This window comes from Tachysurus fulvidraco, chromosome 7 (genome assembly GCF_022655615.1).
Source record: "Tachysurus fulvidraco isolate hzauxx_2018 chromosome 7, HZAU_PFXX_2.0, whole genome shotgun sequence".
Classification (NCBI taxonomy): Eukaryota; Metazoa; Chordata; class Actinopteri; order Siluriformes; family Bagridae; genus Tachysurus; species Tachysurus fulvidraco.
In genome coordinates this window covers 23,856,443-23,875,119 of record NC_062524.1, presented here as the reverse complement: position 1 = coordinate 23,875,119, position 18,677 = coordinate 23,856,443, and the positions used below count along the sequence as shown (strand labels likewise).

General features: G+C 38.5%; 1 protein-coding gene across 16 annotated transcripts in view; it reads right to left on the bottom strand.

Annotated features, from left to right (window-relative positions):
• The window catches only part of nrxn2b (neurexin 2b), a 579,761-nt gene that overhangs the window by 357,590 nt on the left and 203,494 nt on the right, over positions 1–18,677 (bottom strand). For all 16 annotated transcript variants that reach the window (XM_047816422.1, XM_047816432.1, XM_047816433.1 and 13 more), the window contains one exon: positions 12,716–12,733. In XM_047816422.1, coding sequence (XP_047672378.1) covers positions 12,716–12,733 — 18 coding nt within the window. The remainder of the gene's footprint in view (positions 1–12,715; positions 12,734–18,677) is intronic.

The window sequence follows — 18,677 nt, the reverse complement described above, 5'->3', positions numbered from 1 at the left end:
TCGTGTTTTTCGTTATTAAACCCTGTTATTTTTGCCATCCTGCTCGGCTGTGGATGTCGCTCGTCCCCCCTGCCCGCCTGTGGACGTCGCTCGTTCTCCCTGCTCGGCTGTGTACGTCGCTCGTTCCCCCTGCTCGGCTGTGGACATCTCTCGTTCCTCTCTGGCTGCGCCGCTGTGTGCCTTGCTCCCCCCACCTGCCTCGCCGTGTGCCTTGCTCCCCCCACCCGGACCCCGTCGGAACTATCAAGATGGGTTGGCGCGTCGGGGAGCTGCGCCTTGGGGGGGCGCTCTGTCAGGACTCAGCCTGGACTGTTGGCCATGTGCCTTTGTTTACGTTCCTTGTCATGTGTCTGCCCCGCCTTCATCTGCCCCTCCCTGTCTTCACACCTGTTTCTAATCGTGTCTCATTGTCTTTTGTATTTAACTGTACCGCGTTGCCTTGTGGAGCGTGGAATCAACTGTTGTCTTTGTCTGGTCTAGTCTGTGTTATGTTTCGTGTTTTTCGTTATTAAACGCTGTTATTTTTGCCATCCTGCGTTTGGGTCCCTTTTATCCAGCGTTCATGACAAATACACTATATAGAATTAAATTACATGTCTTTACTGGTGGAAGTTTAAGAAAAGAAAAAAAACAATGCAAAAGTTTCACTGCAACAATCACAAAAATTGTGCTTGTAATCCTCGCAATATGATTAAAGTCTGTAAATAAATGCTTTTTTTGTGTGTTTCTTTGTTTAATAGTGCCATCTTATGCTATGTCTACAGACTCATTTTCCTCGGTCCAATTTAATTTTCTATATTATTGTAAAAAAAAAAAAATGCAGTATGATAAACCGTACGCCACTAATTTGGATGAGGGACACAGTGAGCTTTCTATGGACAAAAAGAAACAAAGTCGTTTAACTGTAAACAGTGATATAGGCCATACAAAACAATTTATAGCCAAAGATAACCAGTACAACAGTTGCTCTATTTAATGGCACGCACACTTTTGTCCTAATAATGATGCCCCCCTAGGATAGACTTGGTGAGTGAAAGAAAGTGAAGCTAATTTATGAAGCCTTCCCTGGTCTCTATCTCACCCTGCTCAGTCATAAAGTAGCTCCATAAGTACCAGGGGATCTTGCTGATTTATGCCCAGTCTGGATCTTGTGTGAATGGAGCACAGTGTGTCCTCGCTCCTTGCTCTGGCCTAGAGCTTGTTAGAGGGAGCACAGAGAGAGCCATGAAAAAGCAGACCTGCAGGAGTGCACAATTTCTGATGTTTCTCGAACCCTTTATTGTACAGAGACCTTATTATAGTGTAACGACATCAGTCCAAGTTATGAACATAAAAACAGGGTCATAAGTATAAACTTTTATTGTGTGTAATGTATTAATTAATTAATTAATTGAGAGCTGCTATTTGGATAAAAAGTAAACTCAAATTTTCATCATTTAATAATGCCTAATATAACACTACATCATTTAAAAAGGTCTTTGTTGGGTTGGAAAAACAGCTCTGATTCATCGAGGCCTGGACTCCGCAATACCTCTGAAGGTGTGTTTTGGTATCTGGGCCCTAGACGTGAACAGCACATTCTTTAAGTTCTCTAAAGTGCGATATGAAACCTCGGATTTGTGTGTCTGACACATTCCAGAGATGCCCAATCGAACTGTTTGTCATGTTCCTGAAACCATCCCTGAACAATTTTTGCAGTGCAGTAGGGTGCATTATCCTGTGTTGGGCTTTCAGGGATCAGCAGGGGTGCTCTGACAGGTCTACTGCTACGCTGCTCCGTACACAGCAATCCAGGATGCACTTTGTGTTCAGACACATTTCTAGCATAGACAGCATTCATTTTTTCTAGCCTTCATTCCACATGTACATCAATAAGCTTTGAGTGCCCATGACCCTGTCACTGGTTCACTGATTGCCCTTCGTAGGAGCACTTTTGGTAGCATAACGGAACGTGACTGATATTATGCATTTATATTATGCATTCCTTCCTTCCTTCTATACTTTTCCTTCCTTCCTTCCTTCCTTCCTTCCTTCCTTCCTTCCTTCCTTCCTTCCTTCTATACTTTTCCTTCCTTCCTTTCTTCCTTTCTTCCTTCTATACTTTTCCTTCCTTCCTTCCTTCCTTCCTTCCTTCCTTCCTTCCTTCTATACTTTTCCTTCCTTCCTTTCTTCCTTCTATACTTTTCCTTCCTTCCTTCCTTCCATCCATCCATCCATCCATCCATCCATCCAGGTCAACAGGTTTTGACAAGTCAAAACATTCAAAACAATTTTGTATTGTTTTATTTTATTTAACGTATCTTTTCAAACAAATACCATGAGGTCAAACCAAACTCTGTTGCACTCTTAATACATATTTTACCCTCTTTCTAAAGTGATAAAGGAGGAAGTGTGGTTAATTTTTTATTAAAAAAGGAGCACATATTTGTGCTCTCTATTTGTGGTAATTGACATAGTGCTCTGTGAGACCTAGCAGAAATAACTTCTAATTACACACACACACACACACACACACACACACACAAACACACACACACACAATCCTGGTCTGTGATAAACTGAACCATAAGTCAGCAGAGTTCTGCCCTGCATGTTGAGGGAAAAACAATCAGTGACTTATTCAGTACAATAACCTCAAACATGTTGTGACGCATGTTTCCCATGCTGCTATTTTCTTTTGGTGTGCTTATAAACACTTGAATTGTTTTCTGTTATTATCAACACTGCTTTTCGCCTAATTTGCACCTTGACGTGAGATGAGGTGACACCCGGATGAGCATATTAGTATTAACGATGGAGAATAACTGTTAAAAAAACTCACACATAAATTTCACACATCTGCTGCTTTCTAGTCGTTCGCTATGATTTTACCAGAGCAGAGGTGGTTGGGAAATTTCAAAATGTTGTTAAGTGGTGTGAAATGATGTGAATGAAGCCCCGGGATAAAACGCACTACGGAGCATAATTTGCCTACGAACGCTACGTACGCGTAAAAAACTCGGGTCATTGGAATACGTTTTCAGTTTGTTTGTTTGTAATGTAACATGAGTGGGAGGGTTTGACTTGGGATGTAGGCCAGTAATATTTTGGGAAATAGAGAAATTGGGGTATAGAAGCCTTTATTATCACCACATATACTGTACATTACAGCACCATGGAATTCTTTTCCCAGTATATTCCAACTGAGATGGTTGGGGTCAGAGTGCAGGGGCGATTAGGATACAGTGCCCTTGTCAGGGACAAAGGGAATAAAAACAGACCCAAATGGAGGATAGCGTAAAATGAACAAATTTATTAACCTAAAAAACACGAAACAGGAACAAGGACGCAGACGATACCAGACATGACAAAACGACATAAGATGACGATGAGGATTCCGCGCTCCGGTAGGCAACGTGACACGGTTATAAACACATGACAATTAAACACATGAGGAACAGGTGTGCAGAGACGGGGAGGAAGAGACAAGGGCGGGGCAGACACGTGACACAGTGGCCAAAATCCGGGCTGAGTCCTGACAGCCCCTGGAGCAGGGAGAGTTAAGGGACTTGCTCAATTGCCCAACAGTGGAAGCTTAGCAGTTCTGACCTTCGGATCGACAACCCAGAGCAATCACTGCACCAAACAATTTTTTTTAAATGTTGTTTCCAAAATCCTTTCTAATTTAAGCCACACCCACATCTGAGTTTAAATTGGAACAAAACGAATAGTTTACGTTTTTTTTTTAAACAAATAATGTCATTGTGTTTACATCGACTGACCGGGTTACACTAAAGAGTGTTAATTTATTCATTCAGGTTGAATTGCAAATCCAAATTGCACAAAAAGCTATTGTGGCATCGCAAATCTATATAATGCGTCCTGGAGCTGTGATGAAATGCCATCCCATTCAGGCTGTATTAGGCCACACCCACTATTACACTTACTAAAGCAAGGGAAGAAATGAAAGCAGTAAACAGTCCCTCGAGGATTTGGAAGTGTTTCGATTGGAAGTTTTTTGCTTGTTTTGTTTTAGATAAATCTACAAGGTTTCTTCTGCCAACCTCCTACCAGTGAAGCCCCATGTAAGTTCTGTGTATGATCTCTGTATCTGTTTTCGATGTACATGTATGCAAGAGGACATGCCAGAAAGCTTGTTTTGCGATGACGTCAAAAGTCGTGTCTCGGCCCAAATCTATGGAAAATTATCAATAACAATAAATACTAATGCTGTATTTAACCTCAAGATTATCCAAAAGCAAGAACACCAATAGTAAACGAGTCAGTGAATAAAAATAATATATGCAGGTAATGGAAAGAAAAAATGGGGGGAAATAGTTTAGAGATAGGAAGTCTGGAGGAGGAATTATGGAGGAGTAGGAGGAGAGAAATGGAGAAAGAGAAAAAAGAGAGAAGCTGGAAAAGCTAAGGGAGGCACAGCTGTCTCCTTTAATGACATGCTTCACTTCCCAGAGAGGGAGGCGAACGGCGAGGAAAGAGAGGATGCGGTACGCGAGGGTGTAATTTTACAACGCTACTTCTCCTCTTTTGCAACAGATTGCATTTCAGCGGTCACTCATTTCACAGCCACACAGCTTTTAAATAGCCATGCCAATAAACACACGTGTGTATGCATTTCAATAAAGCTGGGCTTCTGGAACTTTCCGTCGAAACGTCAACTGTGAATACAACTGGTTATATATACGTAAACGTGTATTGTGCGTGCGGCTCACGGTTTTACATCAGAGTTAGTCTCGGGGTGAGTGTCACGAGATAAAAGATAAGGAGTTTTCTATAGCTCGCATCATCTATCAGTGACACACAGAGGGAGAGCGGAAAGGAAGCGGAGGCTAACGAGTAGGCTGCGTCGCAGCCGAGTGAGTCAGGAGTTGGGCACGCTCGGAGTGAAAATTCAACCTGGAGGTTTCTAAGATGCTGTGAGTCACCCGGATTATCCTGTAATAGTAATTTAATCTGAAGAGGTTGGAATGGTTCAGAAGCATGTGTCATATCCGGTAATGCGGAGTAGCTAGCTGCTCGTAGCGACTTGCTTGTGTATGTTAGTAGTCGAGCTATTAATCATGAATAATTAAAAAAAAAACCAATCAATCAATTTCATGATGTATCAAATCCTTATCACTAAAAAAAGCTTTATATCACACAAACTACTGCTGGTGTAACTAGCACCAGTTGAGCTAATATCACAACAATGCCAACTACTGTACATATTTCACAAATTAGCGGTGATTTAAGACAAAACAATACGACATGCCATTTTTTTTTAGTTCTCTGACTTAAGTTCAACGTTATTTTTGAATCAAAACAAATCACAGTGTACAAGCTATTTAAATAAGCAGAAACAAGCAGAAATCGGAAAGCTTAGATATCAGCTTCCATAAGAAAGGTACAGTAGAATCACACAAAGATAATGACAATGAGTTTGCTAGGTAATGCTGGTTAGTTCATATTAGCTAGCTAGTTTGCTACCAGCCACCTCAGAATTACTAGCTCGCTTACATTCATCCTGGAGAGGCAGAAAAAAAGGTGTTATATATAAAAAAATGGGTTATAAGAAATTGCAGGCAAAAACAAACGCTTCTGGGTATTGCGTGTCATACAAAAAAAAATTAAATGTTTCAAAACAAATGGCACCCCTTTCAGTCTTCCGGTCTGATCAATGATCAGTGAAGTTAAGAGTCTGAGTAATGTCACATATTGAGGGAAATATATAGAAAAACTACTTCCTCTTGCTTCTACAAATTGCAAGTTAGATATCTAGCTCAGTATGTTGTGTCACTCAAAAGCATGTGCACAAACTGGGCTTGCTAATGTTCACAAAACATTGTGTGTGTTTTCTCCACACTGGCTTTAAGGTAGTTAACTAGCTAGTTTGGTCACTGCTACCTGCCTCAGAATTGCTAGCTAGCTCAAATTCAACATGTTAAGGTAATAAAAACTCCTCATTCATTCTCCTTCAGAATGAGCTTATGTGAACTAGCTAGCCCTCTTGGCTAAAAATGTTATTTGTGTATAAAATCTGTGAAACTGTGAAGACTGGAATCTTCCTGAATATTTGTTCCAAATTCCGTCCGGATATTGTATCATTTTTTATCAATCTCATTCCAGTCACATTTGCCTCATCGCTGAAATCACATTTGCAGCATTTGTTCACGTGCGATGAGCTTTCTCTCTGTGGGAATGTATCCTAGCAACAGATTCTTTGACAAGATAATTCATGGACATCACGCTTATTGGTTGGAGAATCGATCGAGGGGAGTTAACAAACAGACGAGAACAAAAGCTCAAGAACAAAAAACACATTGAGTTACACAGTGATACACGTGCACACACAGGGCTCAAGCACAAAAACCTGTTTGATGTCAATCTGGCAACCTTTGACCTTCGACTCGAGATGGACAAAAACAACTCCAGAATGAGAAAAAAAATTTTCTTAAACAAAGTCCATCATATTTTCAGGACACAATTACAAAGAGATTCTGGCCTCGCTTTCAGAAGATACGATACAAAAAAAATAAATAAATAAATAAGCGTGGCTCTGACGGTACGGCTGCTCCGAGGAAGTCGGCAAAATGTCGATAAGCTGATGAAGATAATGGTCTAATCACATTAACATTTACGGAGGCAAACTAATCATCAGACCTGTTAACATTTCCACATCATTTCCTGCTCTGGATCCCAAACAGGTATTGATGAGGTGGTGATCAGGGAGGGAGAGAGAGAGAGAGAGAGAGAGAGAGAGAGAGAGAGAGAGAGAGAGAGAGAGAGAACATTTATGTCTGATCTGACAGTTTAATCGGTGAGGAAATCTGATTTGAGAAAGACATAATTATAGTTTGAGATGCCATTACTCTACAGAATGTGTGGCAACAATCGAAGCGATACTGACGACCGTTTGAGGAGGAGGAGGAGGAGGAGGTCAGTAACGAATGACAAGCATTATGTAAATGATGTGTGACGGAAATTGCATCGTTTGTAACGTGGACGTCGATCCGTCTCGGTTACAGGTGAAATTTAGAAAAACATTTTTTTTTGTTTTTCTGATTAACGTGTGAGAAGTTATTACTGTAGACACACAGCATGCTGATTTGTTACTGCTCATATTGTTAGCTCAGGGTGAAAGAACAGTTTGTTTACTAAGCAACAACAATACACTCAAGGAGCTTTTTTTGTTTTTGTTTTTGTTCATGGTAAGAAGAAAGAGAGAGTGTGAGAGAGAGAGTGAGGGAGGGAGAGAGAGAGAGAGAGAGAGAGCGTGTGAGAGAGAGAGGGAGAGAGAGAGAGAGCGTGTGAGAGAGAGAGAGGGGGGGGAGAGAGAGAGAAAGAGAGAAAGACAGACAGACAGACAGAGAGAGAGATAGAGAGGCAAACAGAGAAAGCGAGACAGAGAGAGAGAGAGAGAGAGACAGAGAGAGAAAGAGAGAGAGTGTGTGAGAGAGGGGGGGGCTGACTGACAAAGAAAGAGAGACAGAGACAGGTAGACAGAGAAAGCGAGACAGACAGACAAAGAGAAAGTGAGACACAGAGACAGACAGACAGACAGACAGACATAAAGAGAAAGTGAGAGACAGAGACAGACAGACAGACAGAGAAAGTGAGAGACAGAGACAGACAGACTTACATACAGTACAGAGAGAGAAACAGACAGACAGATGATATATTTGTTTACTTTTTTACATTAAATTATGAGTGGTTGAGAATTTTTTTTTTTTAAATCATTGGATGTGAGTTTTTTTTTTTATTTTTTTTTATCCCTAAATCATTTAGACCACTTTTTTTTTTTTTCTTCTAAGCATGTTTTCTGCAAAGCAGTACGATCATTCCTAAAATTACAAGGGGAAGAAAGCAGGCCTACATCCAGATGAGAAAACTATTCATTAATAGATTTGGGTTTTTTTTTTTTTGTATGCTTTAATGTTGTAGGCTTTATGCCTGCACTTCAGGTCCACTGTGAAGAAACGTGACTGTAACAGAGCGCCGCTTTAATTCGAATTAATATTCAGGAAACATTATCAGCTCCCAATGCTGCTAAACCATTTTAAGTACTTTTAATCTCCTGTATTAATGCTAAACCACTCCCCAGCGAGAGTGAGTGGAACTACTCTAGAGGTTTTTTTTATTTTTTTTTAATTTAATTTATTTTTTTATTTATTTTTATTTTTTTTTTACAACCAGAGCCTTCCTGAGCAGAGATAGATGAATTATGAGAAGAAACAGGACCAAGAAAAAAAAAGCAAGCGGCTGAAAAATGATAGACGGGTGCAGGCAAAAACAAAAGCTTCTAGGTGTTGCGTAATAAAAAAAAAAAAATGAAATGTTTCAAAACAAATGGCGCCCCTTGCACCATCTTTCAGTCTTCCGGTCTGATCAATGATCAGTGAAGTTAAGCGTCTGAGTCGACAGGAACAGAAGCGTATCCTCGTTTCATCTTAGGGTGGGTGAAGGATGGGGCATGAGGGCTGTGTCACATGTTGAGGGAAATATATAAAAAAAAAAAAAAAAAAAATTACTCTTGCTTCTACAAATGCCTTCCTCTCATTGTCATGCCACCTGAGGCCATCTGTGTAATAAAATTATATACGGTACTGCATCTCCTCTGCATCTCAATATTATCTCTCCTGGTGCATGAAAGAGAAAGACTGGACTTGATGCAAGCAGAAAATGAAGTCCAGCCCCTCGTCGTGTTGATCGAGAGAAAGGAAGAAAAGCCAAGAGACATTAAAAAGCAAACAAGCAACAAAAAGTAAGAAAGAAATAATCTCTCTCTCTCTCTCTCTCTCTCTCTCTCTCTCTCTCTCTCTCTCTCTCTCTCTCTCTCTCTCACAATTTCACTGATTCCCTTTGACATTCCATGAATTGCAAAAAAAAAATCATTTATGCCCCATTCTAAAAATGTACCTTTTTTTCCCCTTGCATTCAACTGTGTGTGTGTGTGTGTGTGTGTGTGTGTGTGTGTGTGTGTGTGTGTGTGTGTGTGTGTGTGTGTGTGTGTGCGCGAGCACAATAGAGATACACACGATTGTTTAACAAGTCTTCTGTATCTCATCTGTGCCATTCATGAGAGTCTATTAGCAAGGTGACCGCAATTTAAAAAAAAAAAAAAAAAGGAATAAAAAATTCATTAAAAATGTTTGAAAACATTCATTAAAAACTTGAATTGTTCCAGTCAGCTTTGCAAACTTCATGCACCGTTTTCACCCCTCAACATTTGACTTGACATTATAATGGCTCATGACATGACATTGCTTATGTCCAGTTTGTCCATATGTTTTATAATGAATTAAAAAAAATTATAATAATTTCAGGGTGGCACGGTGGCTTAGTGGTTAGGACGTTTGCCTCACACCTCCAGGGTTGGGGGTTCGATTCCCGCCTCCGCCTTGTGTGTGTGGAGTTTGCATGTTCTCCCCGTGCCTCGGGGGTTTCCTCTGGGTACTCCGGTTTCCTCCCCCGGTCCAAAGACATGCAGGGTAGGTTGATTGGTTGAGTGTGAGTGAATGAGAGTGTGTGTGTGCCCTGCGATGGGTTGGCACTCCGTCCAGGGTGTATCCTGCCTCGATGCCCGATGACGCCTGAGAGAGGCACAGGCTCCCCGTGACCCGAGGTAGTTCGGATAAGAAAATGAATGAATGAATGAATAATAATTTCAATGAAATCATTTAGTTTTAGTGCAACTACTACAATCCATCTCAAATATAAAAAAAAAACATTTTTAAATAAAAATAAAAATAAATAAATAAATGATTAAATCATTTAGTTTGATGTTTTGGCTTTTAGTGCAACTGCTACACTCCGTCTCTGTAGTGCCTTTGAAAGCTGGTTCACTCCTTTTTAAGCCCCTCCAGTAAGCAGCTTTAATGTAGATCACATCACTCCGGTTTACCTTTTAAATCCCGGCGAAGGCTTTAAAGCTGAACCAGCAGCCTGCTAGCACATACTGTACATGATATACACTCAATAGTACAGAGTTTCACACCTTGTTCAAAATAAAATCACTGGCAGTGTGAGAAAAGCTCACCAGAATAGAGGAGAAAGGAAAAAAGAAAAAGAAGATGGTGGAGGAAAATTGCTTGATCCCTCTCATTTGCTTAATCCCCATCATTTGAAATTGTGCTCTCTGTATTCTGGTGATAAGTGGAGGAACTCTGTGACCCCTGTGTCTCCATCGCAGGCTCTTAAAACTGTTGCTGGGAGACGGCTAAGCGGAGTTTGCGGATTGCTCTCGGTGCATGTCACGATAAAGAAGCGGCATCACGATCGAAATCTGGCTATCGGAGAAAAAAAATAAGCCGCTTTGACGCTTCGACTGTTAGCGATTCTGCTAGCTCGTACAGCTACGCGTTGGGCTCTAGCGAGAAACCAGCGATGACGCCTGATCCGTCTTGATGCCGTACGTCTGGAGCTCTCATCACTTGGAGGATGAAGATGGATCCACATGCACACTGGAGACTCATGGGATTGTTCTGGATCACCTTAGACACCATGAAGATGGCTTACAGTTCTGCACCCAAGTCTCCATCACTGAACACTTCAACCACAAACTACAAATTTCCTGGTTACGTTTCATAACTGCCATTTTTTTTTTTTTTTGACGTGGTTTTAGAAGAGAAATAATTTATCAGCACACTCTCCCATGGCAGATGAGGAAGGGTTCATTTTTGAGTCTGGTTTTTCCCTTGTGTCATCTCCTCGTATACATCCTATAATATCATGCACTAGTACATCAGACCAGCACATTTTTATGAACAGCAGATATGTTAATCCCTCTCCACTGCTTCTCTCTTTGTACCCATCCCGAGGCATCCTGACATTGTACCAGCTCCCAACGTCCTCTGTGGGACGAAGCCTTTGGACGTCCACTGAGCCGAGGCCGACTCTAAGAATCCTGAGACATTTCCAGTTAGACTCTGTGATACTAAGGAGATCCGAAGTCCATGATCCTTACACCAATACAACATTTAACTGACTGTATATTACAATCACACCCCCAGTGTCACCCATATGAGGATGGGTTCCCTCTTGGGTCCGGTTCCTCTCAAGGTTTCTTACTTTACCAGTTTAAGGGAGTTTTCCCTTGCCACTGCTGCTTGAGTCACCTCAGACTTGCTCATAGGGGAATAAATACATACACACTGTGAACTATATACATCTAATAATAATCTAGAATTTTTATTCTATTAATTCTTTTTCTTTTATTATTCCTTATTTATTTTATTATTTCTTATGTTTACCTTCTGCTCTATGTTTATGTTCTGTAAAGCTGCTTTGAGACAATGTCTATTGTAGAAAGCGCTATACAAATAAACTTGAATTGAATTGAATTGATTTATTTTGTGTGAAGCTGCTTCGTGACAATGTCCATGGTTAAACGTGCTACACGAATAAAAATGGAATTGAATAGAACCTTGTTTAAGACTGCGGCGAAAACATCGTCGCGTCTCCTTTGTTATGCTGCTTAGGCTTTTCTTTGACTTTTTATCTGTCTTTATTTTGTAATAATGCATGGCACATTCTGCTGTTTCTAATCAGCTTTATTCTGATAAAAAAATAACAAAATACGATGCTGATATTTGTCATTTTTCTGATGCTATTTGTCCAGATTCTAGAGCATGTGTTCAATCGGATTATTTTCTTTTTAATTATTTTTTGTTTTGCTTTGTTGTGATTTTAAAATGTTAAATATACAAATATTTATTATTATTATTATTATTATTATTATTATTATTATTATTATTATTCATAGTAATAATAATCCTGGTAGTGTTTGCTATTGTTGGTACTGTTGCTCTTTGTTTATTTGTTTGTTTTTGTTTTTTGTTTGTTTGATTGTTTTGCTGGTTAGTTTTTATGTCTGGGGTCTGAGACTTTTTTAAGTTTCAAGCCACAAACCCAAAGACTGTCCTCTGTGTTTTTATATAAATATTATGACCTGTTACATTTAAGATCAGGACTTTAACCCAGAAGCTGTGTGTGTGTGTGTGTGTGTGTGTGTGTGTGTGTGTGTGTGTGTGTGTGTGTGTGTGTGTGTGTGTGTGTTTGTTTATGAAAAAAAGGAGAAAAAAGGAATGTGTGTGTTATTATAATAATTAGACACATAAATATGCCTTGTTAGGGTACAATTTCAATCTGCCAGGTTGTGTCTGGTGCAATGCCAATGTGCTTATTACAGCAGAATGGGGCAACTGATTAAGTTAAGAGAGAGCAAGAGAGAGAAAGAGAGAGAGAGAGAGAGAGAGAGAGAGAGAGAGAGAGAGAGAGAGAGAATGTGTTTGCGAGAGAGAGAGCATCTAAGAGAGATTCTTTGTGTGTGTGTGTGTGTGTGTGTGTGTGTGTGTGTGTGTGTGTGTGTGTGTGTGTGTTAAAGATAAACAGAGAGAGTGTGTGTGTGTGAGAGAGAGAGAGATAGAGAGAAAGAGAGACTGTGTGCATGTGAGAAAGATAGAGAGAAAGAGAGAGAAAGAGAGTGTGTGTGATAAAGAGAAAGAGAGTGTGTGTAAGATAGAGATAAAGAGAGAGTTTGTGTGTGATAAAGAGAGAGAGAGAGAGAGAGAGAGAGAGAGAGAGAGAGAAAGAGTGAGAGAGGTGTAAACACCACAATCACAGCTTGCGTCAACTCGATTCAGCATCAATGCCAAGAACACGACCCTCGAAATCTCAGCGTGATGTTGCACAAGCCGATTAAAAAAGAAAGGGATTAAAAAAAGATGAGTTGACTTACCCACTTGCGATGAATCACCTATAACACACACAGAGAGAGAGAGAGAGAGAGAGAGAGAGAGAGAGAGAAAGAGAGAGAGAGTTATTACAAACATGTTCAGCCAGATACTCACACACATTACATTAGTTGCATGTTAACCACTTTTTTAAGCCCCAATAAAGAAAACTGAATGAACAGAATTCATTTGAAGCAGTTCCAAGACGCCACCCAGAATAAAACCAAGCACATTAATATATCAACTCCGGCCTGTAACAGTACGACACACATCCTTATCTTTGATCAGTTCAGAGATTTACAGATGACGGGTATCACACTGGTTTACTGATATCACGTAAATGAAATATAAAACTCAATACATAAGATGTACAAACTCTGCCATTCCTTATTATTATTACTGGAGCAGCCATAAAAATATTAATTAATATGTACCTGGATCAAGTGGATAAATATTTATCCCTAATGGAACATTTTCAGTCAGTATAAACGAATGAATGATTTTATCGCCACAAAGCCAGATATAAAATTAGTCAGGATTGCGTTTAGCTGCTGCTCAGCAGAACGGTGAGAAAAGGGGCGGAGTTTCTCCACAATAACGCAGGTACGGTGAAATACGGTATAACGTTTTAAATTTGAAACCAAATATGCTACGTAAAAACAGAAATATTAACGAAAACACTAGATCTTATTAAAAACGCCCTATTCTTTTAATACGGGTTGTTAATCATAACTATGGAGTGGGACATGAATAAAAAATACGATGCTGAACATAAACACACCGAACTTTTGCTGTAACAGGGAAAGGTACAAGACGATGTTACTTTTTACTGAATGAAAAACATTTTATCACAGTAATTTGGACCTGTAGGACATTATCATAATTATCATCATCACTGTATTGCCTATGATTTACAACACCATAAAAAAATATATTAGCAGATCTCATCTTCGGTTAACGCTCACATAAACTACATAGCTTAACCTCTGACTTTGGTGTGTCCTTGAAAAAATAATAAAAGTTTAGAAGCAGAAGACATATACTGTAGTTCAATATAACTTAAATTTCTCTAAACACACACATTTACATTTATGGCATTTGGCAGACGTCCTTAATCCAGAGCGATTTACAGGGCTTTATTCAAGGACCCAAGATTGGTGGCTTTGGGATTCAAACTCATGACCTTCTGATGAGTAGTTCAACACCTTAACCACTGAGCTACCTCATCCCCAAATGTGGTATTCTTAATACAACTCGCTTCAAAAGCTTAATGTAAGCATTGTTTATAATGCATTCATAAACTGTTAGTACAGTAGAATGCTTATAACATGTTGCAATGCCATTAGAGCTTCGCCTTACTGCTCCATGCAAAGTGTGGCTTGGTGGTATAACGTGTTATGAACACTTTCTTATAACGCATCAGTTTAACGATTCATGAGCAATGTCGAATGTGTTATGCATACATTATTACATCATATGAGCATGATCATAGTGTATTATAGATTATACACTTAATCATATAATCATCATTATATAGTTATGTAGCATTTATAACATTAAAATGACTGCCATAGTCTTATAACATTATGTAGTATACAAAATGTAAATTTCAGACTATATGAATGCTTATAAGTATATACAATAGCATATATAACACTTTATATACTGTAAGGCATTTGAATAGTGTCTTACAACACAATGATCCATGAACAGATGTAATGCATAATACAAACATTAATGAATACACTGTAGGATAATGCATTTATACAACATTTATACAATACATTATGTAGGCTACATAAAGCCTACATAATGTATTATAATGCCTGACTTGGGTATAGAAAATGTATTTTTATATTTACATGTGCTGCATTTTGTTAAGCATTATAGCATAATATAATCAGGGTATTTTTTCGGAGACGGTATTGTATACGGTTAGTTTATAATGTTCTATAAACAGATATTTATTGTGTTATGTAGCAGATGAACATAATATATAATAGAAATATAACTATATATAATAAATATAATATGGTCTATATAAATGCTCCTAAGTACACACAGTTACACTGATGATACTTTACAAAGCAAGATAGTATAAAGTATTATAATGTCAGCTTATAAAGCACGACGTAGGCAGTGGCATAGTGATTGTGCTGCCAGATATACTGCATTATTACATACTGTAGATTACAAGTTGCACTCAGATAAATCAGTGTTTATAATACAATAGAAAAGCCTAGAAGCCTAGAGCTATGGAGATTATAATGCAGTATGACTATAGTATTCATGTGATATGTATATGTTTAATTTTCTCATATACATCAGACCAGTACACTGACCCAGAAGCCACAGAGATGAAATGAGGGCCATGGAGGACAACCTGAGTAAGCACCACTCTCTCTCAAAAGCATAGTGAGGCTTTTTAAAGATGCCATGGTAGGATCTGACGGCTTTGGAAATCACAAGACATGAGGGTCCTCGTGTGCTCTTGGCTTTCAGGATGCTGGGAAAAGTGCTCATGAAAGTCTGCGTGTTTAAAAAGGTGACTCTCGCTCACCCCGTTGCCCTTCTGAAGCAAACAGGGTTTGAGTGTGGGAAGGTAAAGCATATACTGTATACTGTATAAAGAGGATAAGTAGGATTCCTAACCGCTTTTATACAGGACAAAAGAAGCATCTGGAATGGATCATGAAGTTAATGCTATAAGCTTCTATGTCACATTATTAACATATACAACAGAAACTGCTAAGTTCAAATCTGAGCAATTAGACATTTTTTTTGGAAAGTTTAGGTTCCTAGCAGATTAGAAGCAACAACTTGGAGATAGATAGATAGATAGATAGATAGATAGATAGATAGATAGATAGATAGATAGATAGATAGATAGATGCAAACCTTTTTTTAATAATAATAATAATAATAATAATAATAATAATAATAATAATAATAATAATAATTAATAAAAACGTATTGCATATTGTTATTATTATCAATTATTATCAATTAATATTATTCTGATTCTTATCATCCTAATACCATGTGTCCATTCCAATCAACATCCATAAATCCTTTATATTATTTGAATTAATTAATGTAATTCTTTATTTATTTCTTTTTAAGACATTTCTTCCCTCTTCTTTTTAAATGAATAAAATTAACATTCCCACCATGTATGTCACATGACTGTAGGCTGTTTCTGCTTCTTTGATTATGGCTGTAGGTCAGATTTCTTATCCGTGCATCAGTTCTCTTGTCTGGGTTTCTCTGGTATCTATCAAAAAGACAATTGACCTACAATCGATCTTCCTTATTTATTTAGAGGTGAAGGCAGATACTGAAGGAGTTCAGGTTTCATCTGTTGCTATGGATTTATGTAGACGATTCTCAATAACCGGAAGACGCTTCCGGTCTGGATGGAGAGAAACTATTCTCATGACCCCATGGGGCTCATTTAATAATTTACTTTAAAAAACTTCCATGAAAATGTTTCAACGTTCACATTCCCAAATATAAACAAACAGCTACTTCAGTCTACTTTCACACCCAGCAAACTAGACGTCCTGAAAGACTTGGGTTCGGACATTTCGAGGGCTTTTTCGAACGCTTGTCCGTAGTTATTTCCACTATCAGCAGAGACTCCAGCTTTCTGCTGTTGAACGATGTGATCGATGATGATAAGAAGTGTATCATAAATAAATTGCTCTTAGTTAAGTGGCCTGTGTAAACAAAGTGTCCATGGTTAGTGGATTTCATCATTACCCCCTAATCTATTAGCCTTGATTAATGAATAAGTACTGCAGGCGTATACTTGCTAGTCCTGAATAAATAATGGAAATTTCTGGAAGGGTGCAGACTAATAACCAATTAGCAAAATAATGCCAAATTATAGAGTTTATTTGACAGTCCTGGATGAAAATATTGGACAGTTACATAGTTACAATAATAATAATAATAATAATAATAATAATAATAATAATAATAATAATAATAATAATAATAAATAAATAAATAAATAAATAAATAAATAAATAGATAAACACTTTAAAATTAAATTAAAAGCCTTAAATTAAAAATAAATAAAGCTTATTGCTCGGTGCAAAAGACTAACACTTTCCTAACTGGCAAAGAGCTCAAATTATTCAAAAGAAAAACACAGTTCAAATAAATTAGGATCAAATAATTCATGTCGTTATAAAGAGGAAAATCAGCTTCCTTAATGAATTGGCTTAGATTCAAAAGCTTTACGGACCATACGCTTATTCATAAATGGATATTGATGATTATTTAATGGAATTCCAACTCTGGATAAATAATTTACCAGGTTTGAGTGTTCAGCAAAGTTAATAAAGTGCGTGGAGCTGCCTCGGGGTCACGTTAAAGCACATGTAAGACACGTTCTTGAATTCAAATATTTTGTGTAAATGAACTACGTGATTAGATTCACGCTTCTGCAAAGTAATATCATAATCAGTCATGTCTAGTAGAGCGAGATGAAAGTGATGCCTGCTGTAGTTGTGTGTGCACGAGGGAAAATAAAATTCGGTGGGAAAAAAGCTCTGAAAAGATCAACAATTATAGCGAATTACAGGAACCTATATGGTAATGCTGCAGAATTACTTAAAGCGGTGTTTAATTTAAATCACGAATATATTTGCATATCAGCATCACCTGCTGTCTCTGCTGGGATTGTGCGTAATGGCTTGATGGGAGAAATGCGCTGAATATGCAGCACAGAGCTGAGAGAAATGTTTGACTGGAATGATATTAGACGACGGATGAAGGCTTAAATCTGAAAGCCAAGGTTGTTCTTACTGTAGCTCCTCATGAAACCCTTATATATCACCATTTTGTGCATAAAACACTAATCTACTTTAACCATTTTGTGCATAAAACACTAATCTACCTTAACTCTTTTGTGCGTAAAACATTACTCTTAAGGCTCTCGCCCCCTATTGCAGGTTTTTCGCCTACATGACCTACCCAACAAAAAGTGCCACAGCTCCCACATACTTTAACACACAGGGGTGAGCCTGGTCTCATTGGTAAGAAGAGATTCTCTAGTTTCAGATATAATCAATCCAGATTGATTCTAGGCCTTACTGGTACAAAGTTACAGAGGCTAGAATGGAAGGTTTTGATTTCCGCCTGAGTTGTTTACCTGATAAACTGATTAATCTTATTTCTCTGGAACATGTTAGGACCCAAATAACAACTGAGGGTCATAGCCACATGTCTTGGTAAGAGAAAAAAGATAAACAGAGAGAAAAAAAATAAAAATCAAGTCAAAAGACCCAAAAATGGCTTCAATAAAAATATTTTTCTACGGACATGTCCGTCCGGTCATGTGTTTTTGTGTACTTGTTTACTGTATAACTTTGAATTAAAAGGCTCAGTTTAAAAGGCCTAAAACACACAGAGCCTCTCTGTCTACAAGTCTGCTGTGAAAAAAGGCCTGTAACCTGACACCCTGAGCTGTGAGAGTGTGAAAAAATCGAGGATTGCGCAATAAATCCTTTGCAGCCTGAGGCCTCGAAGACGTGGCATGTTGCATACCGTTGGAATCGTCTCCTTATTGGCTAAAGAGCTGTAGAGGTCCCGGACCATTTAATTGCTACTGGAAGGAGCAATTGTCAGTCAAAGGGAGGGTTCCCACATATGATGTAAAGACATCGTTGGCTTCTCAGCCGTCTATCTCTGCAATACAAGAGCCGATTGGTTGAAGTGAGGGCTTGTTTGATTCGTTAGGCCCTGGGCTACAAATATGCATCAGTGTAATTTTTGAAACCTCCAATGAGAATTTAGAGCCGAAACAAAGGATGGTGGCACACTACTGTTTCCAGTTTTCAGATCACAAACGGAATATTTGCGAGGCGACCAAAGCATTTTGGATTAAAAGGCTTACAGATTCCAGTTCCTTGGACCTTTGGGGATTTTTGTGAAAATATGTTTTGGAAAATATTACCC